We start from the raw sequence: 19890 nt of genomic DNA, 5'->3' as shown, positions 1-19890 counted from the left end.
CCTGAATTGTTGGTTTTTAAGGAGCTATAATTTTCTGTTTGTTACCCTTGAAAAAGTTGGTAACTCCAAAGAAATGCTTGAGAAAGGGTTTCTGTGTTTCACATGGTGCTTTTATTCTAAATAGTCCACAACCATGTCTTTGATTGTATCACAATACACTTCTGGTATTTGTAAACTGCTTGATCAAACTCACACAAATTTATGCCCCTGAGGCTTTACCTCTCAAGCTTTGCCGCTGGAACTCTCTCCTTTGGCTTTTTGATAATAGAAACAGTGCAAGTGTCATCAATGAGCTCCTTTCCCAGCATTCTTATCGTCAATGTTAAAATAGCTCTTATTTGTCTTAACTGGTTTAGCCCGACTACTATTACTGATAGACATCTTTTTTACTAATAAATTTCAAAATATCAAACTAAAAATGGATGAAATTCTTTGAGTAATGAGAGGTGACACCTAGATAGTACAGAGGATAATACATGGTCAGGACACGTCCAGTGTCAAGAGTACAGTACACGTACTGTATTGGTGCAGTCACATTACAGCCATATGGTCCTAGCTTTACTGTAATTCTCCTGTAGAACAGGAGTATTTCAGCAATGTTTCCTTGCACCTGATGCCTCTGTTTCACCTAGCAGTAAATAGGTACAGGACCTGGAAATTGGGCAACTGTTGTGGGTTGCATCCTAGAGGGGGGTCAGATAAGATTCATTTGGTTGGCAATAGTGAGGGACAGGAAGCCTGTTTACCTTACTGAGATCTTCCCCAGGCCAACTAGGGGAGTTGGCCTGGGGGCCAAGCAGTCCCCGCGGCATAGTGGTAAGACACTCGCTTACATGCCGACACATGCCACAGGGACTGCTTCGCCCCCAGGCCAACTCCCCTAGTTGGCCTGGGGAAGATTTCAGTAAGGTAAACAGGCTTCCTGTCCCTCACTATTGCCAATCAAATGAATCTTATCAAGATTTACACTATATTATAACAATTATGAAATGTAAAAATGAGTAAGAATTGAAAAATTTACAGGAATGTTTATATATTTCCATACATTTGTTGGCCAAATTGCAAATTATTCAACTGGGGAGAATTTGCAACTACTGTATTGCAAACCCAAAATATATGATTTGTGATGATATTTGAATTATCAATTGGCTGTGTAATTTTTTTCTGTAGAACTGTATAAATAGTTTTTGACAATCTTTATATCACATTTAATTTGATATACTGTAGGCTTTGAAAAATCTTGACTGGATGATTGAACAAGTTTTGTTTAATTCAACAGGCAATGGATTAATTTAGCTACAAATGAGTTAAAGATTCACCAGTTAAGCCAAAGCACAATTTAAAACCTTTAATATCCACAAGTAGATATTTCATATACATACTGCACAGTATAATATATTGCTTACATGTATAATAGATTTAAAATTAAGGTAATAAAGTATTATTTTTTTAGCTATTCCACTGATACAAGCTAAGGTAAGATCAATGAATGTCCTGTTAGACAGGATTACGGCAATCAGAGCAGGGTGACATTTTCACCAGCTCAACAGGGATGTTTTCCGATGTTCCTGTGAGGTTATAATGGTGCTGTGAAGGCACCGGGGAAAAGCTCAGTCCAACCCATTGATTACAGAAAGTACTCTCATTAACACTCAAAGCCTTTTCAAGCCCTACTAAAATGGCAACAAATAGTCCTGCTGCGACTTCTCCAAACCTGGAACTGCCTACCTGCAATTGCAGGAATAGCAGAAGTAAAAAAATACCTGAGTTTACCTGAGAGTTTACCTGAGAGCCATTAACACTAGTGGCCTTGACAAGGACAAGATGCCAGTGGCTTGTCAAAGGTCCCCCTATTTCCCCTTGATGATCTTTTCCAGCTGTACTTTAAAACCCAACAGTTTTGGCATTAACAGCTTTGGCGGGTAGGCAGTTCCGTTGGTTAATAACCCTGTGGGTGAAAAAGCATCTCTTGTTCTCAGTCCTACATTGTGGCTTATTGAACTTGAAACCGTTGCTCCTTGTTTGTGTTACATCTGACCTTTTGAAGAAATTTTCCGAATCAACATCCTCTAATTTGTTCAGTTGTATTTTAATACCCAATCATAAAAGAAACATCCACCAGCCTCCTTACTAGAACACCTGATTTAATGGCTGAAAGGATGTCCTTGCATCATACAGATCCTGCTGCACCATTTCATCAGGAAATTCCAGGGATAAGAAGAGTAAAGAGAAAAACAGCAAAAATGTTCAGAACTCTGAAACTGCCTCAGCACAGTGCACCTGCAGCCATAACATACAGTAAAAATACTGGCTGATGCAGCTTGAAGGCTCAAGGCCAAAACATTTGGCAATGCAGCAGCTACCTCTAACAAAGCTACATTTTCTAAGGACCACTATTTCTAATGGCTTCAACTGAGACAAGTTTCTCCAATATTTTTGAGGATTTTTTCTAGTTGACTTTTAAGCTGGAGTGCTGTACTGTCTGGGCATTTACTGCTTTGGTGGGTTAGAGTTCCATGGTAAATAACCCCTAATTTGGCTTTTCAGCAGGCCAGGGCCAGCCAGGGATGCCTTGGCCTTGCAAGTAAGGTCTTGGGGTCTGGCCAGGAGTTGGTCTTTTCACCCCTGCAAGTTTCTACTTAGCTGTATACAGCTGCCTTCGTCCATGCTCACATTTGTGAGTTGTTGGTTAGCGTAATTTAGTGTGATATATTCTTTGGGTTTCAATTTTCTTTTTTTTTCGGCGGTGAAGAAAGTCTTCTTCAAGCAGAGATTTCAGCAGTTCTGTGTTTGTCTGAGATCAGTGTCTTAATTTTCTGTACTACATTTTGCCTAGCAACCTAGTCATTGGTCCATCAAATTCTTTCACCTCACACTTGTCCCATGCTTATTGGCATGTTCCCATTCATCTGAGGTTCAGGGACTGCTGGGACTACCTGATAGGTCACACATCTCACCACTTTTGGGCTCTCCCTTTCATGCTGAATCTAGCAACCAGGATATGATTCTACCTGCATCACATCCTTTCATTTAATACACTTAAATTTAGTCTTTATGGGCAACTGCATCCAAAGTGAAGTGGTTTAGTGGAAATTATAATACATACCTCAATTTGGTCACTACTGTGGAGTAGTGGCCAAATAGTGGAGCATTGACCTCAATAGCTTAGATGAGTTGATCAAGATTCATATCCTTTTGCTTAGGCATAGCATATTTAAATTTTATGTTTGTGAAATTGTGTGATTGTCCATCCATCTTCATAGAACTAATGTCTTTGTGTTTGTTTATGACTGGTTCATTTAAGCTCCCAGTTAGCAGCTTAGCCTGCTAGCTTGAGGAAATTTTGCTTTTCTGATAAATGAGCCTAAATCTCAACTGCAGCCTTCACAGTGTTCCTGTGGGTAGGGCTCAGGTGAAGATGAGTTACCTAGCCTCATGGCAGACCCACTCTGGGTCTGGCTCCATTTCTCTCCAAGAATTGCTTTAGCCTGGCTTGTGCCTTTTCTACAGTTGCTTCTGGGATATTGGAATCTCAAGAGCATATTCTGCTGGCTGAATTTTGTTTGCTTGATATATTTCCTTGGCCACTTCTAACTAAAGGCATTAAGAACGTTTCTCCTCTTTGAGGTTCATCAGCAGTTGTAGGATTGTCACAAGTAGCTTCCCTTGGCCTTGAGAAGTGTCCTTTAGTGACTTCATCTGGAGTTTTTGGGGGATTAATTCTCTTGGAGGCCTCAAGCTCCTTTCCTTGAATTATTTACTGACACTTCCAGTGTTGGTTGGGGGCTCTGTCTCCAGCCAATAACATGTAGGCCATGGGTGTTGGTCTACAATGCTGTTGCAGGCTCTGATCAGTGTTTGGGAAATGGCAGCTGTTTGAGTTTCACTCTTGCTCAGTTCTTTTCCAAGAGGCTAGGTAACTCATCTCCACTACCAATGCCAGTGCATTGATAGCATGCTGTCTCTTCTAAGATGGGTCTACCAAGAGGCTAGGTATCTTGTCTTCACTTCAACAGTGCACTGATGTGTACTGTCTCTTCCAGAGTGGGTCTGCCACGAGGCCATAACTCGTCTTCATTTTGACAGTGCAGCAAAGTAGAGACAAGTTTCCTAATCTCTTGGAACAGGAATGATCTAGAGTGCAGTTCAAAAAGCTGTCATTTCCCAAATGTTGACGTGAGCCTGCAACATCATCAGATTTGGACATCGGCTATAGCTTCTCTTCTGGCTCGGCTGGATTTAATCTTTTAGAGTAAGTTACCCTCAAGGAGTTTCATATGTATTGGCAGGCAACCTCTTCAAGTTTCATCTGAGCTGGATGAAGTAGGAAGTGGATGAGAACTCTTTTTCTGAATATATGTGACACATTTGGTAATCCAGAATTTTTTTTTATCTGCATGGAATCACTAACTACCTGAGTAGGTGATAAGTGTTTTTCATAAAACATTTTTTGGCCTCCTCTCATTGGCAGTATTAGATGGACTGGTGGGCTCCTCAAGTTGTTTTGCTTTTGTTAGACCTTTTCTGCATCAGTTCTTCTCATTGTCATTTCTCACCTGGTTCTTTTGGGATTGGAAACTTATGCTAAACACCACTGCTTCCTCTAATTCTTTGCTGGTATCCAGCCTAGATCTGTCAAGTCTTCTCTTTCTTTAGTTCAATAGGGCTTACTTTCATTAATGTTCTTTCATTAGAAAGTAATGCTGCTTGACTTATCAAGCAGCCAGGTGAGTTTTACCAGTAGAACTCACCTGGCTGCTTGATAAGGGTGTTGAGCTGCTTGTATCTTGGCAGGTTTTGAGTTATTCCTTTGTTTGAGGATTTCACCCTTAAGATGTTCTTGCTTGCCCTTGCAACAGGCCCCCAGATTGTTGGGCTTCATGCTCTCCTTCAACATCCTGGCTCCTTCACTTTTGGTCATGGAGATGAATTTATGAATCTTCATCATATTTCAAGTTTCTTGGCAAAATATGAGGTTTATTCTTTCATGAGATGCCTTGTTTCAGGCCTATTTGTCCATCTCTGATAAAACACACACACTGTCCTTTTGCTGCCTTACATCATTATCTCCAGATTCATAGACAGATTCAGGCTAATCTCTCTTCCTAATACTCACACCATGGTGCCCTGTATCACTAAGCTGCTCTGCAGAGTGGTCCAGTGAGTTAACCACAGGTGTATTCTTGGGCCGATGTCCTTTGGAAGTTTGCCATTCTCAAGGCATTCTTCTTGGCAATGTCCTGTTTCAACATCCAAGCTCGAGGCTTCTGGCAAACCTATCACTGCCTTCTACCTCCACAGGATTTCCAAACTACGCTGTCAGTGTGTGCACTTGGACGACTTTCCTTCAGGTAAGCTGCTCTACTCTTGTTGAGGCACTTGGTGTTCTGCAGTGGCTCATTGTTGTATCCATCTACTGCCTGCACTGCAGCTTCACGAACTACACACTGCATCACACGAGGTCAGTTTTCCTCATTTATTTTCTTTGTAATTTTGTTGACCATCTTCTTATACTGCTGCCTTTAAGAGCATCCAGGCTAAGACATCAAGCTTTGAATCGATATGAGAAGCTTCATTTTGAGCAAGACTTGGATGCACCCATTCTCTTCCTTGAGTCTCTGATTTCTCTATTTGTAGTGTTTTCTTTGTGCCAGTGAACATGTGAAATGGCTTGAGGCTGGGATCTTGGTGTTGGCTAGGGTGTAGCAATCAGGTTGCAATTGAGGGAAGCAGTAAGGTGGGAGAGTAGTGGTTTGGTGAGAACACTACTTGGTGATCTCTGTGATGCCAAGTAGGGCTTGGAGAGTTTTTGAGTATTTGAGTAAACTTTTTGTTGTCACTCTGGGTTAGATGGAGCTATTTCATCTCCACTTTAATAATTATCAGTTGCTTTTATATCAGAAGTACTCAGACATGCACACACTTGTTTCTGCCATAATGATATTCCTCTCATCTAACATGTTAGTAACTTCAACAGTGGTCCATCCAGACCCTTCAGAGAAATGTGACCCCCTCCACAATAGTAACCCCTACCAAAATTCTTCTACTAATAACCACATAATAGCAGAGTGTCTCACCCTGTCACAGGTACGCCGCGGAGTTTCAGTGCACGTGTCTTGGGAATGGTGTGGGCCGGATTTGCTATGATCATCGTAGCTTCATACACTGCCAACCTGGCCGCCTTCCTTGTGTTGGATCGTCCTCAAACCTCCCTCACAGGCATCAATGATGCTAGGGTCAGAAGATAAAGTCTTTTTAGTACTGTACTGTAGTTATTTCAGATTCTGTTGAACATGTACTATACACTCTAGGTATTAGACACTTTCATTAGGGAAAAATAAGCCATGCTCAGAAATGTAAATTATTTTACCATGAAGAAATGGTAAGATATATTAAAATAGACAATACACTGCATGGTTTATATGTACTTCAAATGAAGTGAGCAACCATGGCAAAGCAGGCTTCTTTCTGTACAGTATAATGACATTTATGTGGCCATCACCATGTGTTCATTGTGACAACCATAACAGTTAATAATAATAATAATAATAATATTAATAAATAATAATAATAATAATAATAATAATAATAATAATAATAAAAGGGAAGAAAAGACCCAACACATGTGTTAGTATACTGTTATTACACCAAATTTTTGGATGAAACCTACATGCTATATCAGGGTGCTGTAAACATTGTCTACAGCACCTTGATAAAGGATGTAAGGATCTTTCCAAAATTTGGTTTAATAAAAATATACTTAACTAACCCTTTAAGACCCTTTAAGTAAGTTTTTGACTCATAATATGCTTATTATATAAAGTAAGATCATATTGTGTCTTACCTTGAGGTTACCTTGAGCTGGTGCCAAGGAACATTGTCCCAGTGATCTGGTTTCTGTCCTGGCCAGTTAATGGTTTAGTCAACTAGACTCTTGGAGGGTTGAGCTTGAACATGGATCATATTCAAACATACAGGATGACGTAATAGCATGACACCACAGGGACTTTTCAAATGTCTACTACATGACTATTAGGCACTAGGGAGGCACTGGAGAAAAAATCATTCCGGATCTGAATGATCGACTGAGGTTAATTCACATAAAATCAAAGCCTTTCCAAATGCTCCCTATGACAACACTGTACTGGTCATCACCAAACTAGAGCCATCACTAACTACTGTTATCCAGCTTGGTCAGCCTCTGCCGACTGCCACCAAGAGGCAGCAGCACCATGGATGACTCGTGGTTCCTTGCCCAAGCCACTTCACATACTATCTGACTGCTCTGTCATGTACAGTCAACAGTCTGGGACTAGATTTTTTAATTTAGGTTGATTTGTTTTCAGCCATGAAACTTAGTTTCTGGTTTACAATAGGTCATACTTATACATTTACCATTTCAGTCTTTGTACAATACATACAGTAAGAGCTCACTAAATTGAATCTCAATAACTTGGATCTCTGAGCAATTTAGCCAAATCAAATTCTAGATTGTGTTTGCATCATTTGGATAAAAATACAAAATTACTGTATCTTGAAGTTATCTTGAGATGATTTCGGGGCTTGGCGTCCCCGCAGTCTCGTCCTCGACCAGGCCTCCTTTTTGTTACACACCCCCAGGAAGCAGCCGGTAGCAGCTGTCTAATTCCCAGGTACCTATTTACTGCTAGGTAACAGGAGCATCAGGGTGAAAGATACTCTGCCCATTTGTTTCCGCCTCCACCGGGGATCGAACCTGGAACCTCAGGACTACGAATCTGAAGTGCTGTCCACTCAGCTGTCAGGCCCCAGACCAGATGTCAAGCTGTAGCAGGTTTTTGCGGCCTTCATTTATAACACAAATTATATTAAAATAATGCATAACCCTCAAACTGTGCACAGTTTTTTAAATCCCTTTCTAGGTGCTCATAAAAATTCTAAAAAATTATTTCTCCATTTTATATCATAAAACATTTATTTCTGATGTTGGGAAAATATCTAAATACATGTACTGTATTTTCATTTGGTCGTAATGAAGTAAAGGAATGTTGATGTCATATTTTTGATAATTAATTTTCAAGTACAGGACTGTACTGTACTGTAAGAGCTCAGTAATCCAAATTTAGGTAATCTGAATCTTTGGGAAATATGAATACTGTATACAGTATTCAAGTTTGAGTTTTTGACCGCTCAGCTTGAATAATAATTTGGATTACTGCTGAACTAAAACCCAAATTCAAATTTTTTACTTTTTTTTTTTTTACTTTTTTTTATTTTACTTTTTGGGTAAAAATTCAGGTAACTCAAGTATCTGGGTAACTTGATTGGGGGTGAGCCCCATGTAATTCAGTTATTGAGCGTAGACAGTAAACTATTTGTAGTATATTTCTATCTCATGTATCTTCCTGAGTAATAAAAGTTCTTGAAATTTTGCATAGTGGCAATTTGCCTGAACACAGGTGTCAGGAAACAATGATGATACACTTGAAATGGTGGCAATTTTTTTAATGTGGCCTAGGAAGGAAGGTAAGGCTTTCAGGATTTTTACCTATAAGACAAATGGTTGCCAGAGGTTTCTAATATAGAATGATAACCACAGATTTTTTAGGAACTTTGAATAATAAGAGGCACATTAAATTGCTCACAAATGACAGAAGCACCATGGATCTATCGCTTAAGAATGACTGGAGCAGCATGGATCTATCGCTTAAGAATGACTGGAGCAGCATGGATCTACCGCTTAAGAATGACTGGAGCAGCATGGATCTATCGCTTAAGAATGACTGGAGCACCATGGATCTATCGCTTAAGAATGACTGGAGCAGCATGGATCTATCGCTTAAGAATGACTGGAGCAGCATGGATCTACTGCTTAAGAATGACAGGAGCAGCATGGATCTATCGCTTAAGAATGACTAGAGCAGCATGGATCTATCGCTTAAGAATAACAGGAGCAGCATAGATCTATCGCTTAAGAATGACAGGAGCACCATGGATCTATCGCTTAAGAATAACAGGAGCAGCATAGATCTATCGCTTAAGAATGACAGGAGCACTTTAAGGGTTATTAACACAAAGAAAAATTATGCAGTATGTAATATTAAAACAAATAATTATTGATTATTAGAAATATGTACATGTATATGCTATATAGTATAATCCCTGCTTAAATAAGGGATTAATTTTGATCTGGCAGCCCACATATTGTGCCCTAAGCAGTCCCAGGGGCCACCAGCATGTGGCTTTAAGTAGGCTTTCATTATACACAGCTCTTTCCTGGTAGTGGATATACTGGTGCCATCATCCCTCAGTTCATCTATGCTGGGCAGTTTCTTTGGCACTGCTCTGCATCATGAGCAAGTTTTCCTTGTCTTGTTTCTTTCATTCAGTATTCTTACTGTAGGGAGCAGGCAAATGTAATAACTCAGAAATTAGGATTTTTTGAATGAATATGAATGTTCCTGCTGTTCCTCCTCCCTCACTTTCTGTCTCACTTTCCATGCATATTATGAACAGAAATAATATCAGAGAATTTGTGGGATGGCTCAAGCAGGAAAACAGAGAAATGCTTAGTGCTTCCTCATAGTAGTGGTCAATAGGGGCTTACAAAGTAGGCTAACTGGTAGTTAGCAGGAGCCTATGTTTGGCAATCACTGGTCCAGTCCAGATTCTTTTCCAGTGCCTCCCTTGCACCTATTATGACACTGTAGTGGACATTTGAAAAGTCCCTGTAGCATTGTACTAGTATGTTGTCCTGTTTGTTCTTGATCCGTGTCAAAGACATCATTAGGGAGTAACTGATGGCCTGCTCAGAAACATGCTTTTCACATTCACTCATAAAGTTCTTTATCATGCTATATCAGAATATATATAACATCATAATCATATATTTAAAATTAATAAAATTAATAAAATTAATAAAATTCAAAGGATTTTATGACAGGCAACAATGTGCTTCACATGTGCACTGGTCTTCAAGTGGATGTACTGTACTGTCAAATCTATTTGTTTTTAAATAGCTACGAAATCCAATGGAAAACTTCACATATGCGACAGTGAAGGGATCGTCAGTGGACATGTACTTCAGACGACAGGTGGAGCTGAGCAACATGTACCGCACCATGGAGGGCAACAACTATCCTACTGCAGAGGCAGCCATCACAGCAGTCAAGTCTGGGTATGTCTTTTAAAAACATTTAATGAAATGATAGTTTCTATTTACTACTCTTGATAAGCTATTAAGTATAGGGTATTATACTTAGGTGCCTTCAATCAAATAGTTATGTTTAAAAAATTTTAATTTAGTAATTTTGTTTGAAAATTATCAGGAAGTTGAAAGCCTTCATATGGGACAGTTCACGTTTGGAATATGAGGCTGCCCAGGACTGTGAACTGGTGACTGCAGGGGAGCTCTTTGGCCGCTCAGGGTATGGTATAGGCTTAAAAAAGAACTCACCTTGGGCAGACAGGGTGACTCTGGCTATCCTGGAGTTCCATGAGAGTGGTTACATGGAAGAACTAGATAACAAATGGATTTTACAGAACCAGGAAGACATGTGCAACACAGATGAGAAAGCGCCGGCAACACTAGGTCTCAAGAACATGGCGGGTGTATTTATCCTGGTTGCTGCTGGCATTGTTGGTGGCATAGGACTAATCATTATTGAAATAATTTACAAAAAGCACCAGATACGTAAACAAAAGCGGCTGGAAATTGCTCGACATGCTGCCGACAAGTGGAGAGGAGCTGTTGAGGTTTGTTAAAAAAATAAATCTAGTGTATATTTCTCTTTGTTTTCAAGCAAGAATGAATATGAAAACTTTGCAACAATATAGAACGCAGATTTGTTTTTGTATAATTATTAGTGATTTTGCATTTTCAGAAACGGAAAACTTTGCGAGCCTCTATGATGATGCAGAGAAGACTCAAGGCAAATGGGGTTAATGAGCCATCAGTGATTTGTGTCAATGTTGAAAGTGGGTCTGGAGCTGGATCTGGAGTTGGGGGTGCAGCTGGGACAGGGGCGGGAGCTGGTGTTGGTGCTGGGGCTGCAGTTGTGAGTTCTGCAAGTGGCGCTGCAGCAGCTAGCATAGGAGCTGCTGATCTGCCTCGGATGCTTCCTCCACCACCACCAGCACCACTAGCACCTCCTTCACCTCCAGGCCTACCTCCAGATGTGCCCCCAGCGCCTCCTGCACCCCGATGGGGCAATGACATTCGGCAGCGTCATGTTTCAGCTCAGGATGAAGGTCTGCCTCCACCTCCCCCACCCCCTGCAGGCGTGGACACCATGCGGCTGCACGCCTCTTACAAGAACCTATTCGGCCCTGACCCGCCCGATCTGGTGGCGTGAGCATCTACTGTAGCCTCTGTATCAGAGGTAGCCAGGTTTACAGGGGCAAGTGATCCTGGCAGGGAGGCCCACTGACTCCCCTCTTCATTACGTCCACTCGGCGGCGCCCCGGGCCACGCTCCCCTCAGGCCACTGTGCTGTGCACCATCAATGGCCTGCCAGCCAGGCCAGGGGGGGCACTAACTACGCTTCTCACTCGTCAACAACATTGTATAAACCCATGGACATTTATAGCATGTTATCAGTGGGTCATAGAACCTTGACCACCCTAACTTTAATTGTTTATTTTGGTAAAACACATTCAAGCCCTTCTGCAACTCCTGGTTAGAAAGCTAAATATTATTTAGTTAAGGTAAGCCACACCAGATTTAAAACAGTTGATGAGGGAACTTGTGTGTGGTTGTATAAGAGAGCCAGTAGACACACTCCCATAGTATTCCCTGGGAGCAAGAGGGTGTGCTTGTTGATCTGTTGTTGTCCTCCCATCCTGCACCCTCACCAGGAGTCTTTTAGCTAGGGAACATTAGTGTGGAGCCCTGACCAGTGTGAGGGACAGGGGGGGGGGCTGTCCCTTTAAGCTGTCAGTATGAGGGGCGAGTGGCAATGAGTGCCCCCTCAAACTGCTGGTTTGAAGGGACAGGCAACATTAAGTACTCTTCATGCTAAGTGTGAAGCCTTGTGGCAATGAGTGCCCCTTATTACTACTAGTGCATTGTGGGTAAGAGTAAATTTCACCTCTTACCACGATAATGAAAAAAGTGTCCTGTCAAGTGGAGGCTGCACGTAGCAGGAATGGTTACCAATTACGACCATTTCGTATCGCCTATCTGCAGTGAGCAGGTAACTGTTCCATCACCAAATTAGTGTTAGGAGGTGAATAGAAGCAAAGCCTTATCACATCCACTGGTGTTAATAGTCGGTGACGGTGCACACTCCTTCATGCTGTCAGTATGAGGTGTAGGTACCTGTGTGTGCCCCCCCTCCCCCCCCTTATCCCACCACACATCTTTCTGTTAGCCTTGTAAGGCCCTGCTAAATATCTGGAATCTACATTGTTGATGATACGCTTATTATCGTTGTGTGTTGTGACTACGGACAAGAACAACCACACACAGACAAACATTGGGCATACAGTAACCTTGAGGTGCTGTGTTGATGACTCATGGTGTGGTGGTCTGTTCCCGTGGTTGTTTACATGTATACTTATTTGTAATTTCTGAGGCTGAATATGATGAAATTTGACTGAAAATACATTTTTCCACAAAAAAATTAAAACATGAAAAATACTAGTTATTACACTGATTATAACATAGTAATGTTGAAAAAATATTGGTAGAAAATAAATTGCTAAAAAAAATTTTACATTAATTATGATTTCAGTCACATTAAGTAATGAATAAAATTGGTATTATAATCTATAAAAAAATACAATATGTACCACTAATAAACAAAGATGATATATATCACTGGGAAGACCGACCAGCTTTCCTATGTTTGGTCATGTGGGCTGATGATGATGATGATGCTGGAACTCATAGTGCCACAAGTGGATGTTCTGGCCCAGAAGTATTGCAATAAGGAGTGATGAGCCTTATGACATGACTACTGAAGGGTGAGAATAACCTAGTGTGTGGCGTAGAAAGATGTTTAGGTGTGTGTGAATGTGTGGATGCATGCATGTGTTGGTGTGTTTGATACAAGGATCCAGAATGGAGCTAAACAATGTATTGGTGTAGTTATGAGTTTATGAAAGTTTTAGTATAATTTCATGACATATGTATTTATTCATTTGAAGCTTGAAATGTTCTTCCATAACTGTGGTAAATTTAGTTTAATTTATACAGTACCAATTTAAAAATGAAATCATGTATTCAGATATCATATCCTTATTCCAGTCATTTATGATTGACATTTCACATTGGACTAACTCTATTGGGTTTAGTGATTTTGTCGCCATTGCAATCAGTTCTGAGAATATGACGATTAGTAGAGCGTGATTTAATAAGTTTTGCATGTTTTCGACTAAGGAAGTTGTATTATTATTCGGCAGGGGTGACCGGAGATGAGTTATAACAAATTGTAAAATGTTTGAGCTTCATATTATGAAAATTAAGAGTGGACACCCCCTTGTTTAATACAAAATAAAAACAAGAACAAACATCTTGTATCCTTGGCTATTCCATACATTACTTTTTACTTGAACTATTATAAACTTGGGCATTTTCCTAATCATTCACACAGCTCCAGTCACCTTGTTGATGCTTAGTACAAATTCTGTAAAGATGGAATTACAGGTGATTGATTAGATTGGTTCCCATAACTATTCATAATTTCAGTCTGTATTTTTCCTCTCTGTATGCTATAGTAGACACAAAATTGGTGCTGAGTAGCTGTCCAGAGTGTTCTAAGGGTTGTACCGTGACACAGTGACTGACAGGTCATGTCCTGGGACCATTTGTCCACACAGGGGCTGGAGACTGGTGTGGGTGCATAGTCACAGGAGCATGTGGGGGGTAGGTGTACTCTTGAAGTACTTCAGGATAGTGCTCCTCTTTACCTAGTAAGCAACTCTGTTATACATAAGGTATATCCAATTGTGGCTGTGTTTATATTGCAAGGTTATACTTCATTAAGTTTAATAAATTCTCATTTCATTTTCAATATATAGTTCTTTTCTAAAATATGGCAATAAAATTACTAATGCAGGTTGTGTGTCCTGAAAAAATAGATAATATTTTTAAGAAAATATATACAGTACAATATTTACAGTATATAAGGGGGTGGTAGGAGAAGACAATATGTGCCAGTGCACATGGGAGCCTGATAAGGCTCCCCCGGGTGCTGCATATCCTCTTCTTTGAGGCTTGAGGGTCCCTACTAACAACCAGGGGTGGTACCCACTTATATTTATATATATATATATATACATACATTATAATACATAAATACATACATACATCTCATCGTGTAATTACACTTAGGTAATTACACAAGATGTCTCAATGATTACTTTCTATGACTATAAAGTCATCCATTATGACAAGACAATCAAGTTACATATTTAATATGCCATGTGCTGCAAATATTCGACATAATGTGACTTAATCGGAATATTTTTTTTATATATCATGTGTAAACTCTATATTTGAAATCGGGGACGTTTGGGTAGTTAACCTGAGGGGAACATAGATGTCTTCATCAATATCTCAAGGAACACAGGACAAATGGCTTTGCCTTTGGCAAGTTGAGCAATGATGTTTGGGAACCAAACTAAACATTCACACAAATTCTATGAAATTTAGATTTATTGTTATCGTAGATTGTTATTGTTGTTCAGTTTGGTTACTTTGTTTATGCTGTAATTATAAATTAGACATTAGCTAAATTTGCTTACTTGAGTAATACATAAAAGTAAGTTTTTAAGTATTTTTTAAGTTGTTATGGATAAAACTTTACCACTGAGTTGATAAGTCTTTTATATGGGTTACACAGTTTGACTTGATTAAACTTTGCCCTCAGACTCCTTTTTTCTCTCATGCTTAATTTGATGTCTAGTATGATGCATATTAATTAATGATATTTTTGAGGGCTAAAAATTACACTTATCATTTAAATCATTCTTGTTAAATAAGATCTGTATTTTTTTCCTGGCATGGTAAACCAATAAGCACATCTCTATTAAAATTCCCTTAACAGGCTGGCTTGTAAAGGAACTGATTCACCATTCATCCTTATCAATGCTCATGAGATTGTTAAACATTTAGTCTACACCTTGAGTGGTGGATATATCCAGAAACACAACTCGTTGAGATGAACGGTTCATCACATAACCGCTGACATCAGCAGCTCCCAGTAAGTAACCAAATGGTAAATACTGCATAAGTAAATGACTGGAGCTTCTGCTGCCACTGATCAGGTGATGTACTATCATCTGATCTGACCTTTTTTCTTTCTTTTTTTCAAACATTATACAGTATATATGTTGATGGAGGGTTGCACCATGTCTTATATCAAGACAGAAGCTCCTTCAGCCTCCATTGTGCACTCTCAAAACCTTCTTTCATAACAACTTTTTTTTTATAGCAAATAATATTCAGTATTACAAATAAACAAGTAAAGGAAAGTGTCAGTAATGAGAAAAAAATGAGTCAAGTATCACACACTGACTAACAGTACAGTATAAATATCAGTAATTTCTCATCATGCTGTTGTTGGCTGGTAATCTAGCACTCTTTCTTCTTCCAATACATTTTGGTTACCATGAGACATAATCACTACATACACTGACATTCTTGATACATTCACCCTACAGCCACTGTGCTGGACACATTTTTATCTTTTTTTTAATGAAACATAAACACCTGGCAAAGATAGCTATATACTGCAATATCAGTTTATAGGCCCCAAATCACTATCATGGACAAAGTTGTATATAGAAAAATAAATGTAAGTACCACAATTCCACTATTTAATTTAGCGTATCATTCAGCATACATAATGTATAATGTATGAGTGTATTGGCAGACATGACTATCTAAACTTGCAAGAAATTACAAAGTGCAATTATAAAATAATCACAGTTTAGGACATCATACTGGATAAGTGTCCTGATGGAAACATTTAACAAAATAAAATCATGAAAATTAAAAATAATAGAATCCAAGAAAAGTTCTTGATGGTTGTAATGAACAATTAAAAATTGTACTGTATACTGTACGAATTTAAATATGGACTAAAGTATCTTTTCAAATAAAAGTTAATATTGCTTTCTTATATCATAAAACAAAAATTTGTCGAAACAAAAAATTTATTCCATTTATAACTTACTGTATGTTGTATCTTATGTATATTGATTAGCAGATTTCCAAATTGTATGTGTCCACCCTATTCAAGTTAGCCAGACACTTGAGTTAGCCAAATTTTTAGCTGAAAAGTAAAAAATGAACAAATTTGAATTTATTCAGGTTTTTGCTTGGAAGAAATCTCAGTAATCCAAATTTGTATTCGAGTTGAGCAGTCAAAAACCCAAACTCAAATTTATCTGGATTACCCAAAGATTTATGTTATTGGAATTTGGATTACTGAGTTCCTACAGTATTTCAAAGCTAGGAATGGCATCTCAAACTTTCAAATACAGCACATATTATTATTATTATTATAGTTTTATGATTATTATTATTCATTTTGCAAACCCTACTACTGAATACTATCTTGACAAATATTATTGTTCACAAAACGTTTCAGAGCTCTATACATTACTCTTTTTTTTTTTAGCTTGTATAAGGGCATAGTAATCATATTTCAATATATAAATGTGACAACACAATAACCATTAATGTATATACTTGTAATACAGTTTTAGCTTAATAAAGAATAATGATATACCAGTACAAACAAAATACTGTATACTAGAAAGTTTCTAGTGTTGAATGCAATGAGATGTCTCTTTATGGTGGGTCACTCGTTACTATAACCTGGAAAGAATCAAGCCTTGAGGAACAAACCATGACTCTGACCCATGAGCACCTACTGGGGCCAGGACTAGAATTTGGCCTGCTAAGAGAGGTAAAGGGAAGCCTTGGGACAGAAATTACCACCAAACTAAGCAAAAGATCCACCTGAAAGTCAAAATGGTCAAAAGCAAGCAATTGTTTTCACCTAGATGCACTTCCTTGCCACCAGATGGCATTCCAAGCAACTCGGGGTCCTGGTCAGCCAGCCAGCTCATTTATGACCTGTCTCAACTCCACCAAAAAGAAAGGAAATGGGTGGGCTCAGTGAGCTACTGAGTGGTCCTGGCCCAAAAGAAAAAGGCATTTCATTATACTGTAATACATTAATCACTGGATTTCTGGAAGGGGCCCCCTTTAGTAACTCTCCAATGCTATCTTATTACACAACCTCAACAGAGGATTCCATCAAATCTGAAATGGAAACATACATAAAATGAAACAGAAAAAATGGACAGCCAGGTCTTTCACACAGAGTGAGGTGGTCAAAGAGATAAGCCAAATGCCAAGGCACACAACTCTTGACCAAAGAGTTGTATGTTGCCCAAATGTAACACGAGCAGTGTGACCAAAAGGCCAACACCCAATTCAACTGTTAAAAACCACTGTTTGGGTATTCGTCATTTTGCCACAGACATATTCATAAATGCCAACAAGGATGCAGACTTGTGGAGGTTAACCTAAGGCTGGCAAAGCTGCACCAGCTTCCTAATGATTTTGGAAAGGCAAGCCTTAGAACAAGGAACCAGGGAAAGGAGATGAAAAACAAAGTATCAACATACAGATCCCAGTTGTCATGTAAATAATGTCAGACTGCAGTAACAGGATAATGAATATGATGTACCCTGACCTGACAAACCAAGAGTTAATCACCAAAGGACCTCTCCAAAAATCAGTCTTGTCATTATTAACTAAAAGTGAAAGAGAGAGCTGAAGCAGAAGAAAATGAGAAATAGGACCAAGAGTACAGTATAAAAATTCCACTTCCAGATATGATGGGTGGACAAAACAAGACAATAATATATCCAGTGACCAAGAAGACTCTGGAGGAGCAGTAGCTAGCCAGAGTCAACTTGAAAAAGTTTGTAGAAGCACTCATCTTTCCCAAAGCAAGGAAGTGAGGCTCTGCCAATATTAAATGACATTAAGGCCCTGAGCAGCATAAGGGTTAAATGACTGTATTAGGCAATAAATAAATGATACAGTAATCAAAGAAGAGTCAGGAAAGGCAGGATATCACCAATGGAACTGATACAGAAGATAAGTGGCAAAGAGGAAGAGCTTGCCATGCCACTTCATAATGCCTCCTTGAAGAAAGCCACACATATACAACAGAAGGTCCATCACTTGGGCCTTATACAGGTGATGATAAACCAGATCTAAAAATTCCAAATGCAAAGATAGGTAATTCTGGTGATCCACTGGAAGACCAAGACTGGAAAGTGAGAGGATTTAGAGTTTGAGGTAAAAAAAAAGCAGGAAACCATGAATGAATCGATCACTGGATCCAGGAGGACGTTTGTACATACATCTCCAGTTTGGCCAACATGGGAAGAAGCAGCTGGACTAGAGGCAAGATGTACTGAGAATTCCACCTTGAGGTTACCTTGAGGTTACCTTGAGGTGCTTCCGGGGCTTAGCGTCCCCGTGGCCTGGTCGTCGACCAGGTCTCTTGGTTGCCGGACTGATCAACCAGGCTGTTGGACGCGGCTGCTCGCAGCCTGACGTATGGGCCACAACTGAAGTTTAGGCACAATGCATTGACCATGAATGTCTTGCAGTCTGGAAATGGAGCCACACAGATTGAATGGCTCTAATTCCAGACTGCGACAAACAGGTATACTGCAGGACAGCCCAAAGTCTTGCAAAGTCAGAGGAAGGATGCCAACACATCCATAAACAACTTGAGGGAGGGCACCATGGAACAACCCAAAAAAGCTAGAAGAGAAAAATGACGAATCAAGATCTGTGAGCCAAATGACGCCTGGACCTGACAGTCCTACCTGCTGAAACAGCACTTACCAAAGAAACTGGTAGAGCATCTTCAGCCAAACTGAGCCCAAAAGGTACACCACATAGGCTAAGTTCAGACTGCCCAACTGATGCTAGAGAGAGACTGATAGAAAAGTCAGGCATTCCATACCCGAGCTTAACAAGTGTTCAACTGCAACACAGCCTCTGTGGCAGGAATAGTAAGGCCATTCTGGTATTCCAGACCACCTGAGAGGCCACTAACTGAAGCTGCCTTTGATTGCTGAAAAATCCAAAATGAGTCAACTGGGAAAGAACTTAGTTCCTTGCTAGCCAACACCACTTAACTTAGAAGTCAGTGTATGACAGAGTAACCCGTCCTCCTAATAGAATGTTGCATTTTGACACATACTTTACCCAAGGCCAGAAATTTTTGTACTAGAAAGTGGTAGTGGTTTGCAAAATTGACATACTGTCCTGTTTTCTGTTTTGGGTCCTCTGGTAGGTTAGGATAAGGGCACTTTAGTATAACACTTTCTTGACATTGGGAAACCTTAGGAGGACAGGCTGGACAGAGCCCAGTAGAACCAAGTTTCACCGGTCATGAACCAGGCTCATGAATGACCTGGCTGGCTGGCTGACTGGCGCCCTTATTCACCTGGGACTGTCATCTGGTAGAGGGTGAATGTATCTAGGCATTGATCTCATTGTTGAATTGTTTGCATTGCTATGTCAGGGTTAGAAATTTATCCAAGCAGGTGCTTATTTTGGAGCATTTTGAATTTCTGGTGGGTCTTTAGCTCAATTCTGTGGTATTCTTTTGAGTCCCATGTTCCTCTTCATCTCTTTTAGTAGGTAATATTTGGTCTTGGCTTCCAGTATGCACTCGTGGATTATAAGAATTGTGGTGTGTTCATTGAGGCTTGGTGGTTCCCAGGTTGTAGCATTGGGAAGCTACTGAGGGTCTTCCCAGAAAATGGGATACTGGATTTTATAAACGTGCTTTTCATTATTAACTGGAAAAGATTGAATGCATAATACTTAAAAAAATCACCGATTAAGTGGAACCATGTCTA

The 19890-nt window shown here is 39.6% G+C and overlaps 1 protein-coding gene across 7 annotated transcripts in view; it reads left to right on the top strand.

The window, feature by feature from the left end:
- Nmdar1 (NMDA receptor 1) overlaps positions 1-14853 on the top strand; it is a 96911-nt gene extending 82058 nt beyond the window's left edge. For all 7 annotated transcript variants that reach the window (XM_045765002.2, XM_045765000.2, XM_045765001.2 and 4 more), the window contains 4 exons: positions 6088-6236; positions 9999-10156; positions 10308-10734; positions 10863-14853. In XM_045765002.2, the coding sequence (XP_045620958.1) occupies positions 6088-6236; positions 9999-10156; positions 10308-10734; positions 10863-11333 (1205 nt within the window). In that variant the 3' untranslated portion in view covers positions 11334-14853. The remainder of the gene's footprint in view (positions 1-6087; positions 6237-9998; positions 10157-10307; positions 10735-10862) is intronic.
- Positions 14854-19890: the final 5037 nt, after the last annotated feature.

Source organism: Procambarus clarkii, chromosome 69, assembly GCF_040958095.1.
Source record: "Procambarus clarkii isolate CNS0578487 chromosome 69, FALCON_Pclarkii_2.0, whole genome shotgun sequence".
Lineage (NCBI taxonomy): Eukaryota > Metazoa > Arthropoda > Malacostraca > Decapoda > Cambaridae > Procambarus > Procambarus clarkii.
This window is presented reverse-complemented; position numbering and strand designations above follow the sequence as displayed.